At 39.7% G+C, this 21,315-nt stretch overlaps 1 protein-coding gene across 1 annotated transcript in view; it reads right to left on the reverse strand.

The window, feature by feature from the left end:
• Positions 1-20,509, reverse strand: part of NEB (nebulin) — a 125,373-nt gene extending 104,864 nt beyond the window's left edge. Inside the window, 17 exon segments of the mRNA XM_086615581.1 lie at positions 5,326-5,424; positions 6,097-6,200; positions 6,295-6,405; positions 6,484-6,589; positions 7,254-7,370; positions 8,135-8,220; positions 8,223-8,241; positions 8,444-8,465; positions 8,467-8,546; positions 10,013-10,117; positions 10,857-10,964; positions 11,099-11,203; positions 11,500-11,604; positions 13,544-13,651; positions 14,543-14,746; positions 16,901-16,945; positions 20,477-20,509. Coding sequence (XP_086471707.1) covers positions 5,326-5,424; positions 6,097-6,200; positions 6,295-6,405; positions 6,484-6,589; positions 7,254-7,370; positions 8,135-8,220; positions 8,223-8,241; positions 8,444-8,465; positions 8,467-8,546; positions 10,013-10,117; positions 10,857-10,964; positions 11,099-11,203; positions 11,500-11,604; positions 13,544-13,651; positions 14,543-14,746; positions 16,901-16,945; positions 20,477-20,509 — 1,557 coding nt within the window.
• Positions 20,510-21,315: the final 806 nt, after the last annotated feature.

Below are 21,315 nucleotides of genomic sequence, written 5' to 3' on the forward strand. Positions count from 1 at the left end.
TGACGGTATTTCTTTCGTTTAGGTGCTTCTCCAGCTTTTTTAGCTTTTTCAACATCCAGAGAACCAAGAGGACTCCATCCAATACCCTTGAACCAGCTGTTATAGTCTTGTTGTATGCATTCTGAAGGAGAGAAAGCCAACATGGACCAAGATTTTGCACAGAACGGAATAATTCTGTTTAAAACATAATCACATAGTCTAGCTAGCGTGTTCTACATTAGCAGGAAATATTTATAAATTCTTGAAAGAAAAAACAGATATTTTTTATGCTTCTCTGTGATTTCATGAGGAAGAAAATAAGCTACTCTATTTTTTGATAAGTGATCCTCCATAGGGACCCATATAGAGTCAAATTCCACAGTATACAAAGAGGTGTAGGCTATTTAAAATTCTGTATCTGCAAGAAGCACCAAGAAGGTCCTAGGAAAGATCTACTTAAGCTAGAGATCTCCAGAACATATTTCTAATAATATTGACAGTTCCATTTCCTTGATAGCTAATAATAGCCCAACTACACTCATCTGTCTCATGGGTAGACAATACAAAACAACTTAAAAGAAATCTTAAAACAAATTCATGTTAGTTGCAAAATAAAGTTTTCTGAGAAACGTGAAAAAAAAAAGTTCACTTGAATTCAGTATTCCAGAAGTCTGCTCTCCCACTAAATACGTCAACATCAAAATCCTGTTGAGTAGCACTCACCTGGAATTTGGTATTTCCAAATGCCACCAGCAGCTGATAAAACTTCTAATGATTTTCCCCAAGACATAAGAGAAACAGACCATTCCCATGCAGTAATGGCAATTTACATTTAATATAAACTCGCATTTCATTTTTCACAGTGTGCAGGAACCCCCCATGAAATTGCAATCATCAAAACACTCACATCACTCTGAATTTGCATCATGTTCTTTGCAAGCTCAACATCCATGGCATCCGGCAGGTAAGTGTAGTGATGGATCAGGTTTTGTAGTGGGCGTTAGAAGCTACATCCTGAGACTGTTTAGCAGCCTGGTACTGTACATGTCAGGAGGCGTGTGATAGTTGGTCTTGGTCTTCTCATAGTCTTTCTTGTACTCACGCTCAGACTGAATCTTTGCTACATTCATGTAGTGGACAAGCTTAGGGTCAATCTGAAGGCTTCTGAAACAACCTGTTTTCCTTTGGCCTTCTCATATGCTTCTTTATAGTTATACTAGAAAAAGAGGAAAGAGATCAAATGTATTGTGGCTATTCATGTCCACACTAATGCAAAAGAAAAGAAAAACTCTCATGACTTTCAGTGGAAAAAGAACTGCAAGCAGTTCAGAAAGACAAACTCTCCTCAATGGCACAGTCAGCAACTGTACCTACATAACTTTTCTTGCTCCACCAGTACACAACAGGTTACACACACCACAGTAAGATTTATCAACATTAGCTTTTCTCCTAAGGAAGGGAAAACGTTTCCTAAGTATTCCTGTGTTGAAAGGTGTATGAAAAATATCAGAACCACTGATAAGATTCTTCTCAGTCATTTGAAAGCAATAGCAAACAAACAGAATACGACTGGACAGCTTCCTCCAGTCGTAGAAACCACTGAAACACACCCCACTCCACACATTCGGGCTACAAGGCCTTCCAGTTCGTGTATAAGCCATACGCCACTGTAGAACCAAAAGCACCCTTGGCAGATACTGCCTCGTGGTCTGTAAATAGGTGCTAACGTCCGTGTATATTCTGGAAATTTGTCACAGAATGACTGCAAGAACTACTGTTTTCACTTCTCCTGTGAAAGTGGGTTCAGAAACACAGTGCAGCAGCATTTGCCTACCTAAAGCAAATAGGAGCATAAAAATAGTTCTACACAAACTAAGCCTTTGGGAAAGATGAAGAATATCTTTCTCCTAATACAGACTCTAGTGAGGCTTGTGTAATATATGAGGGTCTACCACCTGGGCTGTAACAGACAACTTTTTACTAAATGCCTAAGAAAAGTATACCTGGAATAGATACTTACATCACTAGCAATGTTTCTGGAAGCCTTGGCTCGAGCAATTGGAATAGCATCAAGTGACACATTGTTCCCTTTAGCTATTAGATCATGATAGTCTTGTTTATAATACGCCTAAAGAAGAAAATCCATTTTAGTCTAGGGAACCCAGTAATCACATGAACTATATGCAAGTCAAAGCTCCTGCTAAGCTACCCCAGGCAATTCTTTAGAAGCAGATGCAGTGGGGATCATATATACCATCAGTCTTCATTTATGAGAACAGATTTCTCTATAATTAAATGAAATTTGTTCAATGATTACATGATTAAATGGTACCTGGTTGGAAATTCAAATGACACCAATAATGAAAAATTGCAGCGATATAAGTTGATTATATGGAACTGCATATCAGTGAAAGGAGTTTGCAATATGAGTATCTGTAACATACTACTCAAAAATTCATTAACAATGTGTAAAAACGTTGTAAAGAAGTCACTTACATCACTGATGTTAGCTGCATTGTATCTAGCTTGGATAAACTGTGGGACATCTGGGGTAAGAGTATATTTATGTTTAACTTTCTCTCCAGAAGATCTGTATAGTTTCTGTAAAATATATGACACAGAAATAAATCCTTCTTTCCTTGTATAGCCAGGCTCAGCTCACTGTGAATTAGCTGAGGGTTTATGTTTAATTTTGCAAATAAACATACACTGACAGCTATCTCAAAGATTGAGAACTGTTGATCTTTTTGATAGAAGGAATGCACTCCAAAAGCTCTATTTTTACTGAGTAAAATTAAGTCCTTCAATGGACACAAAAAATCAATTTCTGAAAGAATGGGATATAAGGGATGGTGGGAGAGTGTAACATAAAATAAAGATTGCTGGTTTATAAAGATGGACATACTGTGACTCATCAAACATTCCGTAATTCACTCATTATTGTAGGTGGTAAAACATCAATAAACAACTTGAAAATTCCACATTTCTTGAATCAAATGTATTTCAGATATGCTAAAATATAAGTGGATGGAATCACCTGATCCGAAATGAAAGAGCCATGTTATTTCCATAGCTGCTTTGCAGACATACACCAGGAAATTACTCAGCCAAAATCCGAGCACAAAACAAGCACAACACAGAGAAACATTTTCAAGCTGATAGTACTTTAAAAAAATTTAGAGAAAATCCTCAACTCTTCAGCAGATACATCTCTGCTTCACTATAACACCCATTTCTTTCTCTACTTACATCATTGAGTTGAACTGAATTCTGTTTGGCTTGGACCATTACTGGAGAGTCCACCAACTTGTAAATTAATGGTGTCTGGATGCTGACGATATTTCTTTTCATTCAAAGCATCTCCAGCTTTTTAGCTTTTTCTACTTCTAGTGAGCCAATGGGGATCCAACCAATGCCTTTCATCCAGCTGTTATAATCTGCTTTGTAGAGCATTCTAATAAAGGAGTGAAAGCAATGTTTTAAAAGTTAGGAATCAGAAGAAACAAAATCAGAGACTTCTTCTGAGTCTTCACAGTTTTGCTTGAGGCATCTCAAAAAAACTCTCTCCACATAAAATGAGGTTTTACTTACATCACTCTGAATCTCCATCATATTTTTGGTCAGCTCCACACTCATTGCATCTGGTAAATAAGTATAGTGGTGCAGGAGGTTCTTGTAATTAGCGTTGCTGGCAATCTCTTGAGCCTTCTTGGCACCGACAACATTAACCATGTCCAGTGGAATGTTGTACCTCGTTTTTGTGTTCTCGTAATCTTTCTTGTACTCGCGCTCAGACTGCATCTTGGCTACCTCATATAATGAACGAGTTTGGGATCATCTTGGAGGCTCTTGAAGCCAACCAGTTTACCCTTGCTAAGTTCATAGGCTTTTTTATAGTTAACCTGTTAGAATATAATAGAACACAGAGAACATCATCTTCAGTGTAGCAACTAAGCAACAAGTAAACTAAAAGCAAAGGTTACGCTTCGTGTTCTACAGAGAGTATCCCTCACACTTAAGTCAGCGACCAAACATCTTAATAAAACCAGACACGAATCTCTTTATAATCCACTGCTACACAAACCAGTCGGTCGGCTTGCAAAGCAGTACTATCACACTTGTACTGGTCATGAGAGGGAAAGGAGTTCTGAAATACTAAGGGACTTCCACTAGGACACCTCCAAGAACCTACCCAAAATCCAGTGATGTCCTAGAGTTTTCCACCTCATTTATGATCAGGCCTATAATTAAGGACAGAGAGAATTCAGGGGTCCATCACTCATGGAGCTGTCATTACTGACAGCTCCTCATGATTTTCCTTAAGCATACTGGAGTGCAAGATAACCTATTTATTCACAAAGAATTACGTAATGAAACAGCCTTTTCTAAACATAATTATGCAAATACATTAGTGAAGCACTGAAACACCAATAAAAATAAAACTGTGTTAAACACATCCAACAACATGCTCAAAAAAGTCATGAAGAAGTTATCCTTCAGCTATCCTTAACGAACATAACTGCAAAGTGTTTAAGTAAACTCTTTTGAACTAAACAGCTCCTTTAGGAAGGATGTACTTACATCACTGGCAGCCTGCCTAGCAGCCTTGGCAGCTCGGATAGGAATAGCATCGCTTTTTAGATCATATCCCCTTGATTTTAACTCTTCCAATCCTGTTTGTAATAGTTCTAGAGAAAAGATGAATTTTGAAGGAACAGTTTCTAGCTGACCGAAATTTCACATCGTAAGTTGAACCAAGAGCTCTGGATTCAAAATACACTTACATCACTAACGTTGTAGGCGTTAACTTTAGCCTGTATAAACTGGGGCACATCTGGAGGGAGGTGTACTTGTGAATATTTCTTCACCTTTGGATTTATACAGTATCTGCAAAGAAAAATAAAGAAAGAAATTTAGCAGCCCAACATTTATAGATTGGAATGCTTAGCAACACTGAGTGACAGAACTTAAAAATCTCAGGTTACCTCACTTACAAAGACAGACAGAGATGCAAACCTAGTCCTTGCCAAGTGAACGGTATAAACTCCACTGACTTAACTGGTGCAAAGAATACACTAAGAACCATGGACATAAACAAAATTACAAACATACCCACTAAAACTTGACATGAACAGATACTTGAAAAACTTCAAAAAATCTGATTTCCAGGTGATCTTCCACTGGAACAGAACTGTGAATACACACAAATGTTTTTGTGCTTGTGACGTGTATATGCACAGGTTCATTGCAGGAGTTCTCTTAAAACTGGATGATAAAGTGAAGGCGCCCACAGTGCAGAAATGGAAAACATCAGAGTGGAGCAACATGTTTTCTAAGTTTACTTACATCACTCAGCTGTTTGCTGTTGATCTCTGCTTGCTTCTGTACTGGAGAGTCAGTCACTTGAGTAAATTTGGTTTGATCAGGATGCTTTTTGTAGGTGTGCTGAAGGAAATAAATATTTTTGCAGAAAACGCACATAAGCAAAATTATAAGACATGGCAATGCAACATTACTTGAGATAGTAGTTACAGCACACGTGCAGACAAGCACTGTCACACTTAATGGCTCTCATGTCACTTTTTAGCATAATCAGAAAGAAAATAAATTTTTAAAATTATTTTAAAGTATTAATATAAAATATTTTGAATAGGTATATAAGTATTAGAATGTATAGTATATATTATAAACTTTATAGCATATGCATTTTAGAACATTACATACAAATATATATTTAAAGCATTTTTCAAGTATGAAAAAGTAAATAAAATCAGTATTAATAAAGCAACTACAGTACTTTTGAAGCATTAATGTAAAATATGTCGACATAAGCAGGTAAATTCTTGAGGTTCATTCTTCATTTTAGCACTATTTCTCAAATTTTATGTTTTTACTTATTAAAAAAAAGATTGTGCTATATCTGTTTCGGTCACTAGATGTCACAAAAGGCTCTAAAATACAGATGAATACTTTTTTTTTAAGTCATGTGTATTAATAAGGCCAAATTCAAAACCATCGAAGTTAACAGGAATCACTCTGTAAATGTTTACATGCCCCCAGAAGCAGATACTCTACGTGTAACTGCCTGTTTGATAACCACTCTTCTCTGGTACTTACATCTTTACACTGCTCTAACTTCTTAATAGCTTCATACTCTTGAGTTATGGTCTGAGGGAAGTAGCATCTTGTCTTTTCATCCTCATAATCTGCTTTGTAATTTTCTAGGAATAAAATCAATGTTCAGTAAGAAATCGTAATTGAGCTTTCTCTGAAATTAATTGAAGTATGATGGTGAAAGCAGAATGATTGCCACACTTACATCACTCTTCATAGCTTCAACTTTCATGCAGTGTGTATGATGTGGGTCCTCAAAGCTGCCCAAATAGTGTCCCAAAATATTCTTTTGATATGCATCTTATATTTTACCTGGAAAAATAATCACAAATTGATAAAGAAAAGTAGTCAGGAGTGTCAGTACTGAATGACTTAACATAAATCAAATACATACATCACTAAAATTCTTCAGAACAGTATCAGTCTGGAACTTTGGTGTGTCACAGTAATTCATGCTGGTTCCTTTTGATTGTTCATAGGCTTCTTTGTATAATTTCTGGAAAAGAAAATAATGGCAGATAATGAAGTAGATTTCATTGCAACTCGCTCACATAAAAATGACAAGAGTAAAACTGTGAAATGATTGCAAAGAAAAGCTTTCCGAGAAGATTAAAAAAAGGGGGGCAAATTTTTCCCAATGATTTTTTTAAAACCACCCCTTTTTTGGTGACTATTAGGTTTGTAAGGGAAGACAGAAAGGTCTGACTAATGGCTTTTGAACTTCTGGCATTAAGAAATATGCAGTCTCTTCCATACAGATGCAAACAGCAAGAAGAGAGAAATCAAGACATGACAGTGAGTAACCAGAACACAATATATATGAACAAGTAAAAGTACTCCATATTCTATCATTAGCAGCATCAGCTGAAGTTCTTTAAAACAGAAAGGGAAGAACTGTCACCTTGGGATCCATTTTCCACAGGGATCTAAATGAACTATACAGTAATAAGCTACCCCCACAACATGCCACAGCTACTGGTACACTGCTGAGAAATTACTCCTTATTTATCCCATTTTGGTTGGTGGTATCTCACGACAAATACTGGTCACTACAACTAAAAATACTAAGAGACCCAAAGGAGAAGCCTTGTGAAGAAATGATGAGTTTAGTTCATTATACACGACTGAAAACAACCCAGCTATACTTTGATAATACTTACATCACTCAGCGCATTTCCTGCAGCTTTTAATTGTCTCAGCAATGGGTTCTCTGTAGCGGGAAGCACATTATAATCTGCAATAGCTTTGTTCTTTTCATAGTCTGCTCTGTATTTTACCTTTTAAAAAAATAAAAATAAAAAGGGTGAAGTTATAAAAATCAGTATTAAAAGCAGTATTAAAAGCCAAACACTAACTAACCTATATCACCTTGAACTTTTCAGGAAAATCTTCCGGTTTTTCACTTACGATTCGTGACGGCGAAGGACCATGAAGGCACTCAGGTCACAGGAGTGCATGGATGATGAGATGGGAGGCAGGGTCACAAGATAAGTGAGAGCTATTTAGTAGATGTCCCCACCTCTAAGCCCCTCTCTGAACACCACAATTTTTCAAATATCAGTTGACATCTCAGAATAGGCACATTCTTACCACTAATGACATAAGACTGTACTTGCTGATGCATATACTATTGCAGGAAACGCAGAAGCCAAACAAATTCTGTATTTTACACAAAAGATAGACCAGCACAACATCACTGAAATACACTGAGCAAGGACGAATAAACATGAAAATACTAAGCCAAATTCAGCTAGTTTAAGTTGGTCTTGGTTAACAGTATTGATTTGTTCCAACTAAAAATCAGGAACATAACATAATCGGGATAAACGATGAAGCAAATTCTACTTCACTGAAAGAAAATTCTACTTCATGGGTACTACTGTGGAAGATCATAAGCATGGCAAGGAGTTCCTGGTGGAATGCACACAAGGATACATCTTTTTCATGTAAGAATATTTTTGACACTGGACAAAACAGTGTCGCACAAACTGGCCTGACTTCAGAACTGAACGCTGAACAAACCGGAGCACACCTAACATACCTTACTGACATTATCGGAAACGCGCTTATTGGCTTCATACTCTGGAGTTTCAGTCTGCATAAAGTAGATTTGATCCTTCACGTTTCAAAGTCTTCCTGATATTTTTTCTGTTGGGAACAGAGACAAACAGATAATGATGTATCAAATGCACTTACGTTATAAATTAGCCATCCACAAAACAGCTTATTGGGAAAAGAGAAATACCACAAACGGAGCAGGTAAATTCATTCCAAAATTAATTCCAGTATTCTCCATGTTAACATAAGCAGAGCATAAAGCTGTTCAAGATTTTCTGAAGAATTCACTTACCATACTTAGATTTCTGCATTCATTTTTGCATGGCAACATCATAGCACGGTGTTTGACTCCACTTGCCTTTGATCTTGTTTTTATAGTCCTCATGGTAAATAATCTATAACGAAATCGAAAACCAAAATTTAATCCCCAAGATACAGTTCAATTTTCACTTGATAGATTCGTTTTTAAAAGTCTTCTTAAAGTTGCTTCACATTTTACATCTGTCTTATAACCATTTTACCAGTTACTGTCAAAAACACCATAAAAATGATATGGCCTAAGCAGTTCAGTTATTTCTCTTACTACCTTCCCTGACCAAAAAAAGTGATTTCTATTTGACTATATTCAAGCACCTGGAAATCAAATATCAACTGTTTAAACCGACAGTTCCTGTCTGTCTAATAACAAAACATCTTCCCGAGTTTTGGCTCAGAGTTCCAAATGCATTTTCAGCCATGGTTGCACTGCTTACCACAAAATATACAACTTCTCCAATGCCTTTTTAATTACCAGTTACCGCACTGGTAAAGAACATTTATGCCAAAAATAACCTTTAAAAATTCTATGTTTTATTGTTTAGGAGATACCTGTATAGCTTACTATTTTATATACTTTATATATTTCTATATTTTTCAATACACAGCAATAAAATTACGCATGTCCTCTTCATAGTAGCTAAATTCTGAACCGAGTTAAAATCCTACTTCTGTCTTCCAAGATTATGCAACTTAGTTCCAGTTTCTTCAGCAAAAGTATTCACTTTTTCACTTAGTTCCAGTTCACTTATTTTCACTTAGTTCCAGTTTCTTCAGCAAAAGTATTCACCTTTTTTTTATTCCTGTATTTCACTTCACCTCCTGCATTCCTCAGCTGTGTTGTAGTCTAAGTATACCTAAAATTCATTGACAAGGACTGGTGCCAGAGTCTTTGTTAATCCTGACACACAATTATGGAATTGAATGTTGAATGTTACTTGTTACTTTGGTGTGCAAATCAGGAAACAGTTATCTAAGTTGCCAGACATTTCCACTGACTGGTATCCATGAACTTAAGAATGCTTGGGATATGTTCGTGCACAAGGGTTTGGCACTGAAATGAACATTTAGAATGTATGCTGAGCAGCTGAGCCAGGCAACTTTTCAGCAAAATGGAGTTATGTCTCATAAGCAAGTAACTCGCTCCAAAACCAGATATATATTTAAATGTCATTGTTTACATTTAAGAAAACAGCAAAATGGATGTTGTTTACTGTTTTTTTCCTGTAAACACAGAAAGCGTAAAGCAGAAGGCAAACAAAAAAAGAGGGAGAATGGAAAGCAATGTGCACGTGGTAGAAGCAGAAATGTTTTGTGGAAACTAAATCACTGACAAGAATAAAGTTTCATCTTTCACCTGAGATTGGGCAGGATTTCTCTGAGACCCTTGAGGAAGAAAGGAACTGACTTCCACCACTGAATATCAGAGGGGTCTTCAGCTGACCTCTGTTTTTCCCTTTTGCTTTCCCTCTCTTTAGGCACCTCTTTGCCTCTCTCACTCCACAAGTGAGGTGTGTACAAAAGAAGAGCACTGCATTCAACTCACATCGCTCAGCTGCCTTGTCACTTTCTTGGCTTGTTCCACATCAGGTGGATCTGGCAGAGAAGTATATTTGGATTTTCGTTCATCGTGCCCTTTTTTGTAGACAATCTGAAAATATGAAAGCAGTAAACATTTACAGTAACTACTCACTTCAATAAGCATCAGAACATTTACTCGTAACGCTGCTAATGCCACCATGAACAAAAGTAGTTCTGTCCACAGCTACTGCAGCATAAACTCTTTCCATCAGTGTATTCTGGAGGACTACTCAGAAGTCTCTTGATAAGAAACAGCAAAAAGGAATCAGTTCCCAGGGAAAAATTTCAAGGATATTACTCTGTCACTCCTGATAAACACGGACTAGTGAACTTCTGGACATCTGCAAAATTCAATGAAATCTCTAAGTGAGACCTGAAATCCTCAGCTGAAGAATTCCGTGTATCTAAACATCAGCAAATCACACAACCTCACAAATTCCTGAGTTTCCTTATCACTGTCTTAGAGAGACAGATTTGTAGACCCACAACAGTGCACTGGGCTTACAGCCAACCCTGGGAGCTTCTCCACATATTTTGAGAGACACTCAAGGTCTTCTTACTGATTATCTCAGATCTTTAACAAACTATTTAATTCATTCATAATCCGTCATCAAATTGTAAAGATTTATATAATAGAGTACACATTTTTGTACTGAAGTAGCCCTACTGTCACAGCTAACTGTCAGTGCACACCTACACGTTTTTATTTTCTGATCCATTACCAAGTTTTTCTATCTAGTCAAAGTCCACCACAAAGTCTAGCAAGTAACACTGTAACAGTGACCCAACTGTCAATCAGGCTTTGCTACTTACATCACTCAGAGCTTTTGAGCCTGTGCCACCCTTCTGAGCTCTGGACTGTCATTGTATGGGTAGAATAATGTTTTGTCTCCTTCCCAGTCTTCAGTATAGAGTTTCTAAAAAAACAGAAAAATGCCAGAAGACTCATTATGAATTAATCTCTACCTTGGAATGCTTCTTGCACTTCAGACTTGTGAGTCAGACTCGCCGCCCGGACTTGTCTTGTTGGTTTTGGTTTTTTTTTCCTTACCTTACTGAACATTGCTGTGTTTTTTATTGCGTTCACAAGCTCTGGAGCATCAGGGGGAAGCAGGTACTTGTCCTTGTTCTCCTCCCAGTTCTGTTTATATAAGACCTGGAAAGAAAGATCAGCACGTTGGTTACTCTATCATTAGAAAAAGATTTACTTTTGTGAATAAACTACCTGCTCTAAAGATTTTTGTCAAAGTGAATGTCTCAAACCCGTGACATTTGAAGACATCAATTGGAAACATTTATACTTGCCTTATCAGCTTCTCTCTCTCTCCATGTGCTTCTAAGCTGTTCTACAAACCTTGGTTTTGTGCCTTGAGCTCAAAACTTTATTCACATCAGTAACCTCATGATCCACTAATGTCCACAAACCCTTCCAGAAAGTCAGAACTCGCTCACCTTGCTCACTTGCTGTGACACCTTCTTTGCATGTTCTATATCCTTGGCCTTTTCATCAACATGGCAAATAGTTCTAGCGACTTCACCAGCCATGCGGTATTTAACCTAGATCAGTGCACAACAAAGACATTTATCTTACAGCAAAAACTGACAGTTTTTTAAAAGAATATTGACATTTTTACACTTCATACTGTAAACACCCAAAATCTGAATTCAGAAAAGCATCTAGGACTAGTTGTTCCTTAAAAATGAAGCCTATGGAAAACAAATGGATTTTGTGAGTTGACTGAAAAAGAAATGCAGCTTTGAGACAGTTTCAAGAGCTGCAAATCCAAATCAGAGGTAGTGCCCTTGCGTAATCACACAGTTCTTTCCAAGAGCACTTCCACCCTGTATAATGAGATAGAGAGATCCCCGTGCCATGCAGTATATCTCAATTTCACAGTCCATTGCCACATAAACACTAGCTGTAGTGCCAAAACCAATACAGCCACATTGCCATGGCAAACCAGCAGCTTGGGCACAAAATCATCCTAATGTGATCATACCACTCTCAGCTTGACAGCAGGCTGCCAACACTAGCACATGGATTGCTGCATAACATTCCTCTATATCCTGAGTCAAGAGTGGAGTAGAATTGAACACGCACTCTTCTCCAGCACTGGCGAGGTGAGGTGACTACCCTCCCAGCTTTAGGCGTTCCCATTCCTAGGGGTTTAACTCTCCCTACTTACTGCACAAAGAATGAAAAATGCTTTGTAGGTGGGTTTCAGTTTCCCACACTGCGAGGTGTATTGCTGAAAGGCAGACTAGAGCTGCTTAAAAGAAAGAAGGGAAGATGAGAACACAGGAAGGACATGGAGCTGCTGGAGAGAGTCCAGAGGAGGCCACGAAGATGATCTGAGGGCTGGAGCACCTCTGCTATGGAGACAGGCTGAGAGAGTTGGGGCTGTTCAGCCTGGAGAAGAGAAGGCTCCGGGGTGATCTTATTGCAGCCTTCCAGTACCTAAAGGGGCCTACAGGAAAGCTGGAGAGGGACTTGTTACAAGGGCGTGTACTGATAGGACATGGGGCAATGGCTTTAAACTGAGAGAGGGCAGATTTAGATTGGATATAAGGAAGAAATTCTTCCCTCTGAGGGTGGTGAGGCACTGGCACAGGTTGCCCAGAGAAGTTGTGGCTGCCCCATCCCTGGAAGTGTTCAAGGCCAGGCTGGATGGGGCTTTGGGCAACCTGGTGTAGTGGAGGGTGTCCCTGCCCATGGCAGGGGGGTTGGAACTGGATGATCTTTGAGGTCCCTTCCCACCCAAACCATTCTTTGATTCTGTGATTCTATGAGGTAGCTTCCAGAACTAGAGGCACTGCATCAGTGGGGAATTGCACTTGGGGAGCTTCCAAAGGCAGATCACTAAGAGTGGGATTCACACAGAGGGGACAACATATCTTGGAAAACCCCACAGTAAATGACAAGATGTACAGGAGTTCATTTCGCAACACGTGGAGAATCTAAGCATAGTTTTCTAGTATCTCTTTAGGAAACTGACTTTCAGTTGATTTATGAAAACAAAAAGGTTTAAACACATTTTAAAAAGAAAACTCTAGGTTTATCTACCCAGTGCAGAACTTCATCTCAACAAATAATTCATCAGGCACATCATTCATGATGACTACAGGACATAGTGTGTGTAACTTTCAAATTCAATGCTATGGGCATCACCACCACCTCCGGTGCCTGTAACTTCTGATCAGAAATTTTCAAACCTCTTTAGGCATAATGAGTCAGGGCTACTATTCAGCTAGAAAGAAACCATCACATCTCCCTTCCTGAAAGGCCTAAATTTCAACCTACATCATAGAACTCAAATTTGTCATACACTCTGTATTCCCCGCTCTTCTAATCTGACAAAGTTTCTGCTAAACATTCAGATTACCTTAACACAATATCATAAAAAAATATCACTTCTTATCTAACATTTAAAATTGTGACTTAACTTGCTTCTTTATCACTCAATAAATATATTTTCTTATGACAATTGTTACCTACCTCACTGAGCTGGTCTTGCACTTTCTTAATTCTCCGCATTTCTGGAGTATCAGTTGTGGAAGCATATGGCTTTCCTTTCTCTTTTCTAAATTTTTCTTTGTACTTGTTCTGAAAGAAAAGAATTACAAATATGATTAAGACATGCCCTAAAGCTGGCAGAATGTACATAGCAATTATTGATTTCTCTGATTAGTACAGGAGTTTGGGGCAGATTACTGAGCAATACAAATGAGCATTACTCAATGACATTTGCAGAGTTGCACTTATTTTAGCCAACTGACTTTCTTCCACCTGACACAACAGAAAAAATTCGTTTCTAACTTCAGCCTGGTTTAGATCACCTCTACCTGATATATTCTCCTTAGGAGCTTAGTATTGATAAATTTACAGTTATATGTTTCAGTGACCGAAGGTAAGGAAAGTACATGGGTGAGGGCAGCAGTTCTAGACCTGTGATCTCACGCAACCCTTTAACATTGAATGCTGGTGGGTAACACACATTAAAATTTAGGAAAAGGGATCCGATACCAACTACATCTGTGCAGAGCAGAACACTTCACAACACTGTACAGTATTGGTCTCCTGGACTTTGGTATCCCATAGCAGGAATTTAGCTTGGTGCTGGTTCCTTTATACTGTGCACAAGGATTTTTCTTAGAGGGATAGAGAAATATGCTGTTATAAAAAATATTGAGCTTTGCTATTCAATAGCCATCAGTCCCTGTTATCTTCTTTCACTTGGATATCCAAGTCAGATAGCGCAGGAGTCCTGTTAACTGACACCTCTTCAGCCATCTGTCTCAAGCCACTTTTTGTGCCTAGTGACTATCTAATATACTTAAGCAAGAAATGGGCAAAAGATTGGCTAATTCAGAGAAACAAGTGACACTAATACACACCAAGAAATTATACAAAATCATAGTATGGTTTGCAATAATACCCATTAAATATTTTTAAAGTTGATATTCCTCAAGAAATAAAAGACATGGGATGATTTACCTCACTGAACAGGTCCTTCATTTTATTACTATGTTGCAGATAAGGTGTCAAAAACTTAGATGGGTCCACTTTTGTCCGTATTGTCTTCTTTCTGACTGGAGGTGCTGCAGCCTCAACAGAAGGTTCTTCATGCTCAACAGTATAGGTGGTAGTTTTAGGACCCGTGAAGTCTGTGCTAATGGTCTCAGTGATCTCAGTGACGACCTGGGAATAAAGGAAAAAATAGTATCTTGCTTTATAACTATAAATCATCACTTTACGATCAGCATTTTTCCCCTCCCCTATCTAGTGAAAGGATGCTCAGTTCTTACTCAGGAATCACCTGCCAGACACTTTTCCTACTGAGATTACCCAGTATGCCTACTATATACATCACCCAACCTAAAAAACCCACAAGGAATTAATTGACTGGCTGATTTCTGTATCAAACTCATGTAATTATTCTCTAGGGTTGGAAGAGCAGCACTCCTGTTGTCTCTGCTCTATATGCACAACTTCCACTGGCATCAGGGGAGTTCTCAGGTGGGACCACTGGCTTTTAAAACCAAAGCACAGAAATGTTCTCAGTGCTGACGCTGTGCTGAAGACACACATGGCACAGCCAGGGCTCCGAATGATGTCACTGAAAGTTGTGGAAGCAGGCCAAGGGGGCATACAGTCATTCAAAAAGATTACCTTCTTTTTGCAAAAGGAACGGACGCAGCAGACAGGCAAGACCATGGCTTTGGGATCTTGTAGTAAGTACACGATGCACCAGCTGACTGAACAAATACCTGGAATCCACCTTTTCTACTAACAACATTTTCTCATAGCCAGATCACAATCGTGGTATAGACATAGCTGAGATATACAATCAATGGATCAAGTGTCCATTGGAAGTAAAACCTTAATTAATTTAAACAGTTTATCTACCTTTATCAACATTTATGCTGTAAGCAATAAATTTATCACTAAGATTCTAAGTAAAAGCCTTTAAAAATAATTACTAGAAGTTAAAAATGTGGTCCCAAATCACCTAAGTGTTAAGTTTTATTTCAGAACAATTAGCTTTAAAAAAAAGCACCTTTAAAAGGGAATGCATGAAGATCAGATTTCTGATAGCTATTTGCTTTAGTACGAGACAGACCAGAAAACGCATTAACCACTAAATTGAGAAGTACACAAAACTTAAATTACAAAAGGTTTGTTCACTATGTGAACATTAATTGCATTTCACTAACATTGTCCCAAGATGGCATTAGTTACTCCAGCACTGCCACAAGTTTCTCTCTTACAACTCTGCAAATACACAAGTGTTCATCTAAGTTTTGGCACTGAAAGCACCGGAGGGTTTGAAATCTGTCTAGGTGAACACTGTGAACAGTACTGCCTGCTGTCAGCTTCACAACAAAACAGTGAAGCTATGTGCTTTTGTAAAAAGCTGTCATATATTTCTAAAAGTTTGAGAGGCTTGATTCTGAAAATACAGCATTTTCGGAAAAAAAAAAAAAGCTTTTGTATTCATATCATAAGTCACAGGGCCACATGACACTAAAGCATTAGAGTATATTTACAGCTGATGGGAAAAGGTCTAATCACATTTGTACTTGTGTGTAATTCTTTCTTCCACAACACTGTTTTCAAAAACTGGTGTGAATCAGACACAGAAATAACCAGTCGTGCTATTGCTCCCTTTAAACCCAGTCTGGCTACAGATCTTAGAACACCTGACGAATGCAGCGTTTGAATTAATCTTAGAAATAGTAAGATGGCAGTCTTCCTTCAAAAGCGTAGTCCTAGATTACTTGTTCAGACAGCATTCACCAAATCATATTTTATTAAATTAAAAATACAGAAGATTTTGGGAGCAGACTCTTTCTTTGGAAGGAAACACACTCCAAAAGTGAAACATTAAGCCTTTGTTTCCGCATAAGCCTGTGCCATAAAGTATATTTCATAGTGACATAGCAGAGAGCAGGCAAACAGAATTTCAAATTATAACAATAACTCCTTGATGATGCAAATATTTGTTACCAGCGACATGAAAAAACTCTGCAAACCACCACTTTTCAGTGAGATTGCACAAGGCAAAGGGAACAGAACTGATACATGTTGATGGGTTTCGGGCAGAATTTTTTTATATTTTCTTCTTCACAAGATATAAGGCATGTATCTGTCTGTTGTTCATCTGTACTCATGTATTCACATTCACAACGGGGTCTTGCAGAGGAAATAAAGTATTAAGAAGCAACTGTTAACTGACATTTGTGTGTTTAATATGGAAAACTAGTCCTCAGAATACAAAAGGCCCCTGATTTAGCTTTATGCATTAATTACATGCATGTATAACATCGCATGCAACATCACAGGGACCTTTACCTCATGTGGTTCACCTTCTTCAATAATTGTCTCTTCAATGTAGTACTATTAAAGAGGAAGAAAAAAAATCATTGTTAGAGCAGATCATACAAATTAGGAAATTGTAGCTTCTGTTAAACTATTTTGAAAAACAAAAACCACTTTTCTGGAGAAACAGTTCTCCCTAATTCTGTCTTCCTCTGCTGCGGCTACTACTTCACTCCCACATCTCTGCTAGAAAGCTCAGAGATGTGGAAGACCACAGGACAAGCATTACCAAAACCAAGGCTTTAACTACCTCAGCATTTTGCCTGCTCCTAGTCACGAGCTTCTGCCCACTGAACCATGGTCCCACACTCTCTTAGCTTTCCTTTTGCTCCTGATGGCACTTGCAGAAATCTCTCTTGTGGTTCTTCACTCCCCTTGCTGGCTTCAACTCCAGCTGAACTTTGCCCACGCATGTAGGAAGGGAGTTTATAACGTCTTCCATCTTCACGTTCCTCCCAAGTTGCCTGCTCCTTCTTTCACCTTCAGTACACGTCTTTCGTGTCTGAGCTCAGCCAGGATCTCCCTGTTCATCCATGCCAGCCTTCTGCTGTGTTTGGACATTGGGCTGAACCATTCTTGTGCTCGGAGGAAACTGCTCTTGAGGATTACTCCACTCCCTTGGATCCCTTTGCCCTCCAGAGCTGTTTCCATGAGATCTTCCTAAGCGGGTCCCTAAACAGACCCAAATCTGCTCTTCTAAAGTCTGCGATTGTAATTCTGTTTATTTTGCTCACTCCTCTCAATCTTCAACTCCACAGTCTCGTAGTCACTGCAGCCATGGCTGCCCTTGACCTTTGCATTTTCCAACAGCTCGCTCTTGTTTGTAACCAGCATGTCCAGCAGAGCATCTCCTCTAGTTAGTTCATCACTCAGCTGCATCAAGAAATTCATCTTCAATACATTCCAGAAACCTCCTAGGTGGCTTGTTCCCAGCCCTTCCAGCAGATACCAGTTAAAGCCCAAGGGCTGGGCCTGTGGGGCTTCCTCCATCTGCCTATCTGCGTGCCCGGGGTGCTACATCCACCCTGGAGCGGCAGATCTGCGGGCGGAGCACACACGTGCCTCCCGTTGCTGGAAACCATGAGCTTCCAGCCTGATGACCGCCCTCCCTCAGCTGTTTAACCAGCCGGCACTCCTTCCTCGTCTCTTGCTTCCCATCAAGGTGCTACCAACCTCTTCCTCACCCTCCCTGCCGGTGCAAAACCCGCTCACCTCCTCCTCCAGCAACCTGCAGCGCCCCTGACTGACCCGACCACAACATGTCTCCCGCTGCAGAGGCACCAACGGCTCCGTCCCTGCCCGCAGCGTCTGCGCACTTCGCTGCCCCGCTGGCAGCCGCCCCTGCCCCAGAGCGGCCGGCAGCCGCCGCAAGTAGCTGCCGCCGGGGCAGCCGCTCACACGCCGGGCCCGCCGCCGCCATCTCTGTGGCGACGCTCGCGGCCACGCGATGGCGTTGTCCCGCCGCAGCGCCGCGCTGAGGGGAGCGGGGGACGCTGAGAGGAGCCGGGGGGGCGCTGAGGGGAGCCGGGGGGCGCTGAGGGGAGCCGGGGGGGCGCTGAGGGGAGCCTGGGGGGGCGCTGAGGGGAGCCGGGGGGGCGCTGAGGGGAGCCTAGGGGGGCGCTGAGGGGAGCCTGGGGGGGCGCTGAGGCTTCATGGCCCCGAGGCTTCACGTTCCACCTCCCCTCGCTGCTTAATGGAGAAAGAAGCCTTTAAAGCTGTTGCTCCATCCGCCGTAGTGAAGGGCAGCTTATTTTATTCAAAAGGTGCTTAAGCTGCCACCGACTTCCAGAAAGGAGGAAAAATAAAATGTGGGTTTGATCTTTGAAAAAAATCTCCTCAGAGATTATTTGCTTGGGCTCACACGCCACAACTGGGGGAACAGAAAGGCCTTCGAATCAAGCCCTAAAAAAATTCTCGTTGGAATCTGAGCCCTTTTCGCAGAGTTGTTCCTCAAAGTTACTTTTCAAGCTGTCTCGTATTGGGCTGTTTTGGTGCAATTTCTGCTCACTGGGATTTTTGCACATCACAAATGGCTACAATGGCCAGAGCAGGCTAAAAACTCCAGAGGAACAAAAAATAGTCTCTTACGATCCTCAACGTTTTCTCAGGCACTCATTATTGAGCCCTAATTTTCTACTCTTTCCAAAGTTGGATTTCTGATAGAACTTTTACGGGTTTATAATAGGCGATCCATATAGAAGTGGAATTCTAGTTAAGAAAACCCTGGAAAGGCTGAAGCTGCCTTAAAATTGCCCCAGATGCTGTTGTTTCTGTTTCATTTAACTTCCCTCTATGAATATCTTGAGGGAAGCTGCTAAAGCAACACCATCTCATTTTTTCCTAGGGATGCGGTTACGGGAAGGTGGTCATTGAAAATTAAAAAAAAAAAAAAAAAAAAGAGTGAAAGAGAGCTGTGTAGACAAAAAGCCCAACATACCGTAATTCCAGCAACAACAAATAGTGAATAAATACACATTTTGTTACAGAGAGCTCATAATGCTCAGGAAGCATAAAGGCAATTACAAGTAGCATGGAAATATGAAACTTAGTGACGTACTGGTGTCTTTGTAACTAGGTGGTACAGTGTCTTTGAAATGGATTTGATGAACGGCAACGCTTATTTCGCAGAACACGTTTAACTAATTCAACTGGCGAACCATTTGACTTTACTTCATTCGCTATTTGAAATGTATGAAGTCAGCAGTCAGGGCTCAATGCTGCCACACTGCCTGAAATCAACAGTCCATTGAACATAACATGGAGGTAATGAGTTGGCGGATGTCTACGTTTGTACTGAACAATTTGTGATAATCACTTAAGTATTTCATAACGTTTGATTTCATTTTAGAATGGTGATAGTGCAACTGGTAAGACCACACTGTTGACCTCATACACTCTTTCAACAGTGAAATCATTATTCCAATGGCACTTGCTCATAATAGCGAGCCGTAGGTTCCCCAGTTCTTGGGGATTCTTTTAATCAAACTGCTGACACTAAATAATGAGGCACATCAGCACATTAATCCCTGATGCAACTCCATGGACATCTACAGGTTTAAATCCAGCTCCATCTCTGCAGCTTCCAAGGCTAAATTGGTTACCAGTACCTTGGTGGCACAAAATTGTTGCATTTCTCCATTGCAGTGGGCACAGAACCAAGGCTAGAAAGCGGTTTCCAAAGTCATCGCCTCTAGCACGGATTGGATGACAGAGGGCAAGCCAGGAGAGAAAGAGATGGCCCACTGCATCTATAATTACACAGAAGAGTAACCACAAAACCTCGTCACGGAGCTGTGGAATGGTTACAATTCTTATTTAAACAGAGGAACCATGACAAGAACCAGAGAGATTTTGCTCCACTGAGCAACTGTTTTCTTGGTTGTTTTTTAGTGATCAAACCACTTCATAGATATCTATCCATACCTTCATCTTCAGAGGGCAAACAGCAAGTAACCATCTATGTTCATAAGCGACATCGCATTAAAGTGATTAATATATTCATTCACATGGCAGGAAACAAGTATTTCTACCCTCAGTTTTTCTTCTTACCTCCACAACTTCCTCATATTCTTCTTCCTCCATTTTGAGGGTATTCTTCGGTCTCTCCCCCGCTCGCTGGTCACGCAGCAGATGGAAGTGTGAATACACAGTATTATCTCAAGACTGAAGTACTATGAAAAGCTACTAGCCAAGCTCAGAAAGCACCTGGGTCACGGTTAGTAACTAGCCAGATTATTGCAACGCTGTTGGCTAATTAGAGGAAGAACTTGAACAACGGGGAGAACTAAAGTTGGGATCTGGCATTACTTTATTTCTGACTGTTATCGGAAAGCATTGCATTAAGTTTCAAACATGCTGATATAAACTACAATTCTGGACAAATACTTTATTCCAATGGTTGTAACACCAGTTCTGGAATTCGATGAAAGTAAAAAAGGGAAGAGATGTCTTGAAGTATGATTTGGTTCTTTTTCATTACGACAAAATTATTTGAAGAATTTTTATTTTCTCTGTGACTATTCTACACTATTTCATTACATTATTCAAGCTTCTGTTTGAATGGGAGCTTTATCCTTATGTTTGACTATATTCATTCACAAGTAAAAGCATAACATAGAAAGAGATTGTATTTTTTTTTTTTAAGTGACCTTAGGTTAATGAGGCAATTTCTGTCTTCCCAGCATTAGCCTATATAGATGCTCTGGGTTTTGGGTTTTTTAGCTCTTGTGGCTTTTTCTCTCTATTTCTTCAGACCTGGAAAATAGGAAAATCCATACCGTTGGCTGAATTGCAAAGTACAGATTACTGTCAAAACTTCTAAACGAATTAATTAACACAAAGATTTTGCTACGAGGCAAAGCTGCAATTTTCCACCAGAGACTAGAGCC

This window comes from Tauraco erythrolophus, chromosome 8 (genome assembly GCF_009769465.1).
Source record: "Tauraco erythrolophus isolate bTauEry1 chromosome 8, bTauEry1.pri, whole genome shotgun sequence".
NCBI lineage: Eukaryota > Metazoa > Chordata > Aves > Musophagiformes > Musophagidae > Tauraco > Tauraco erythrolophus.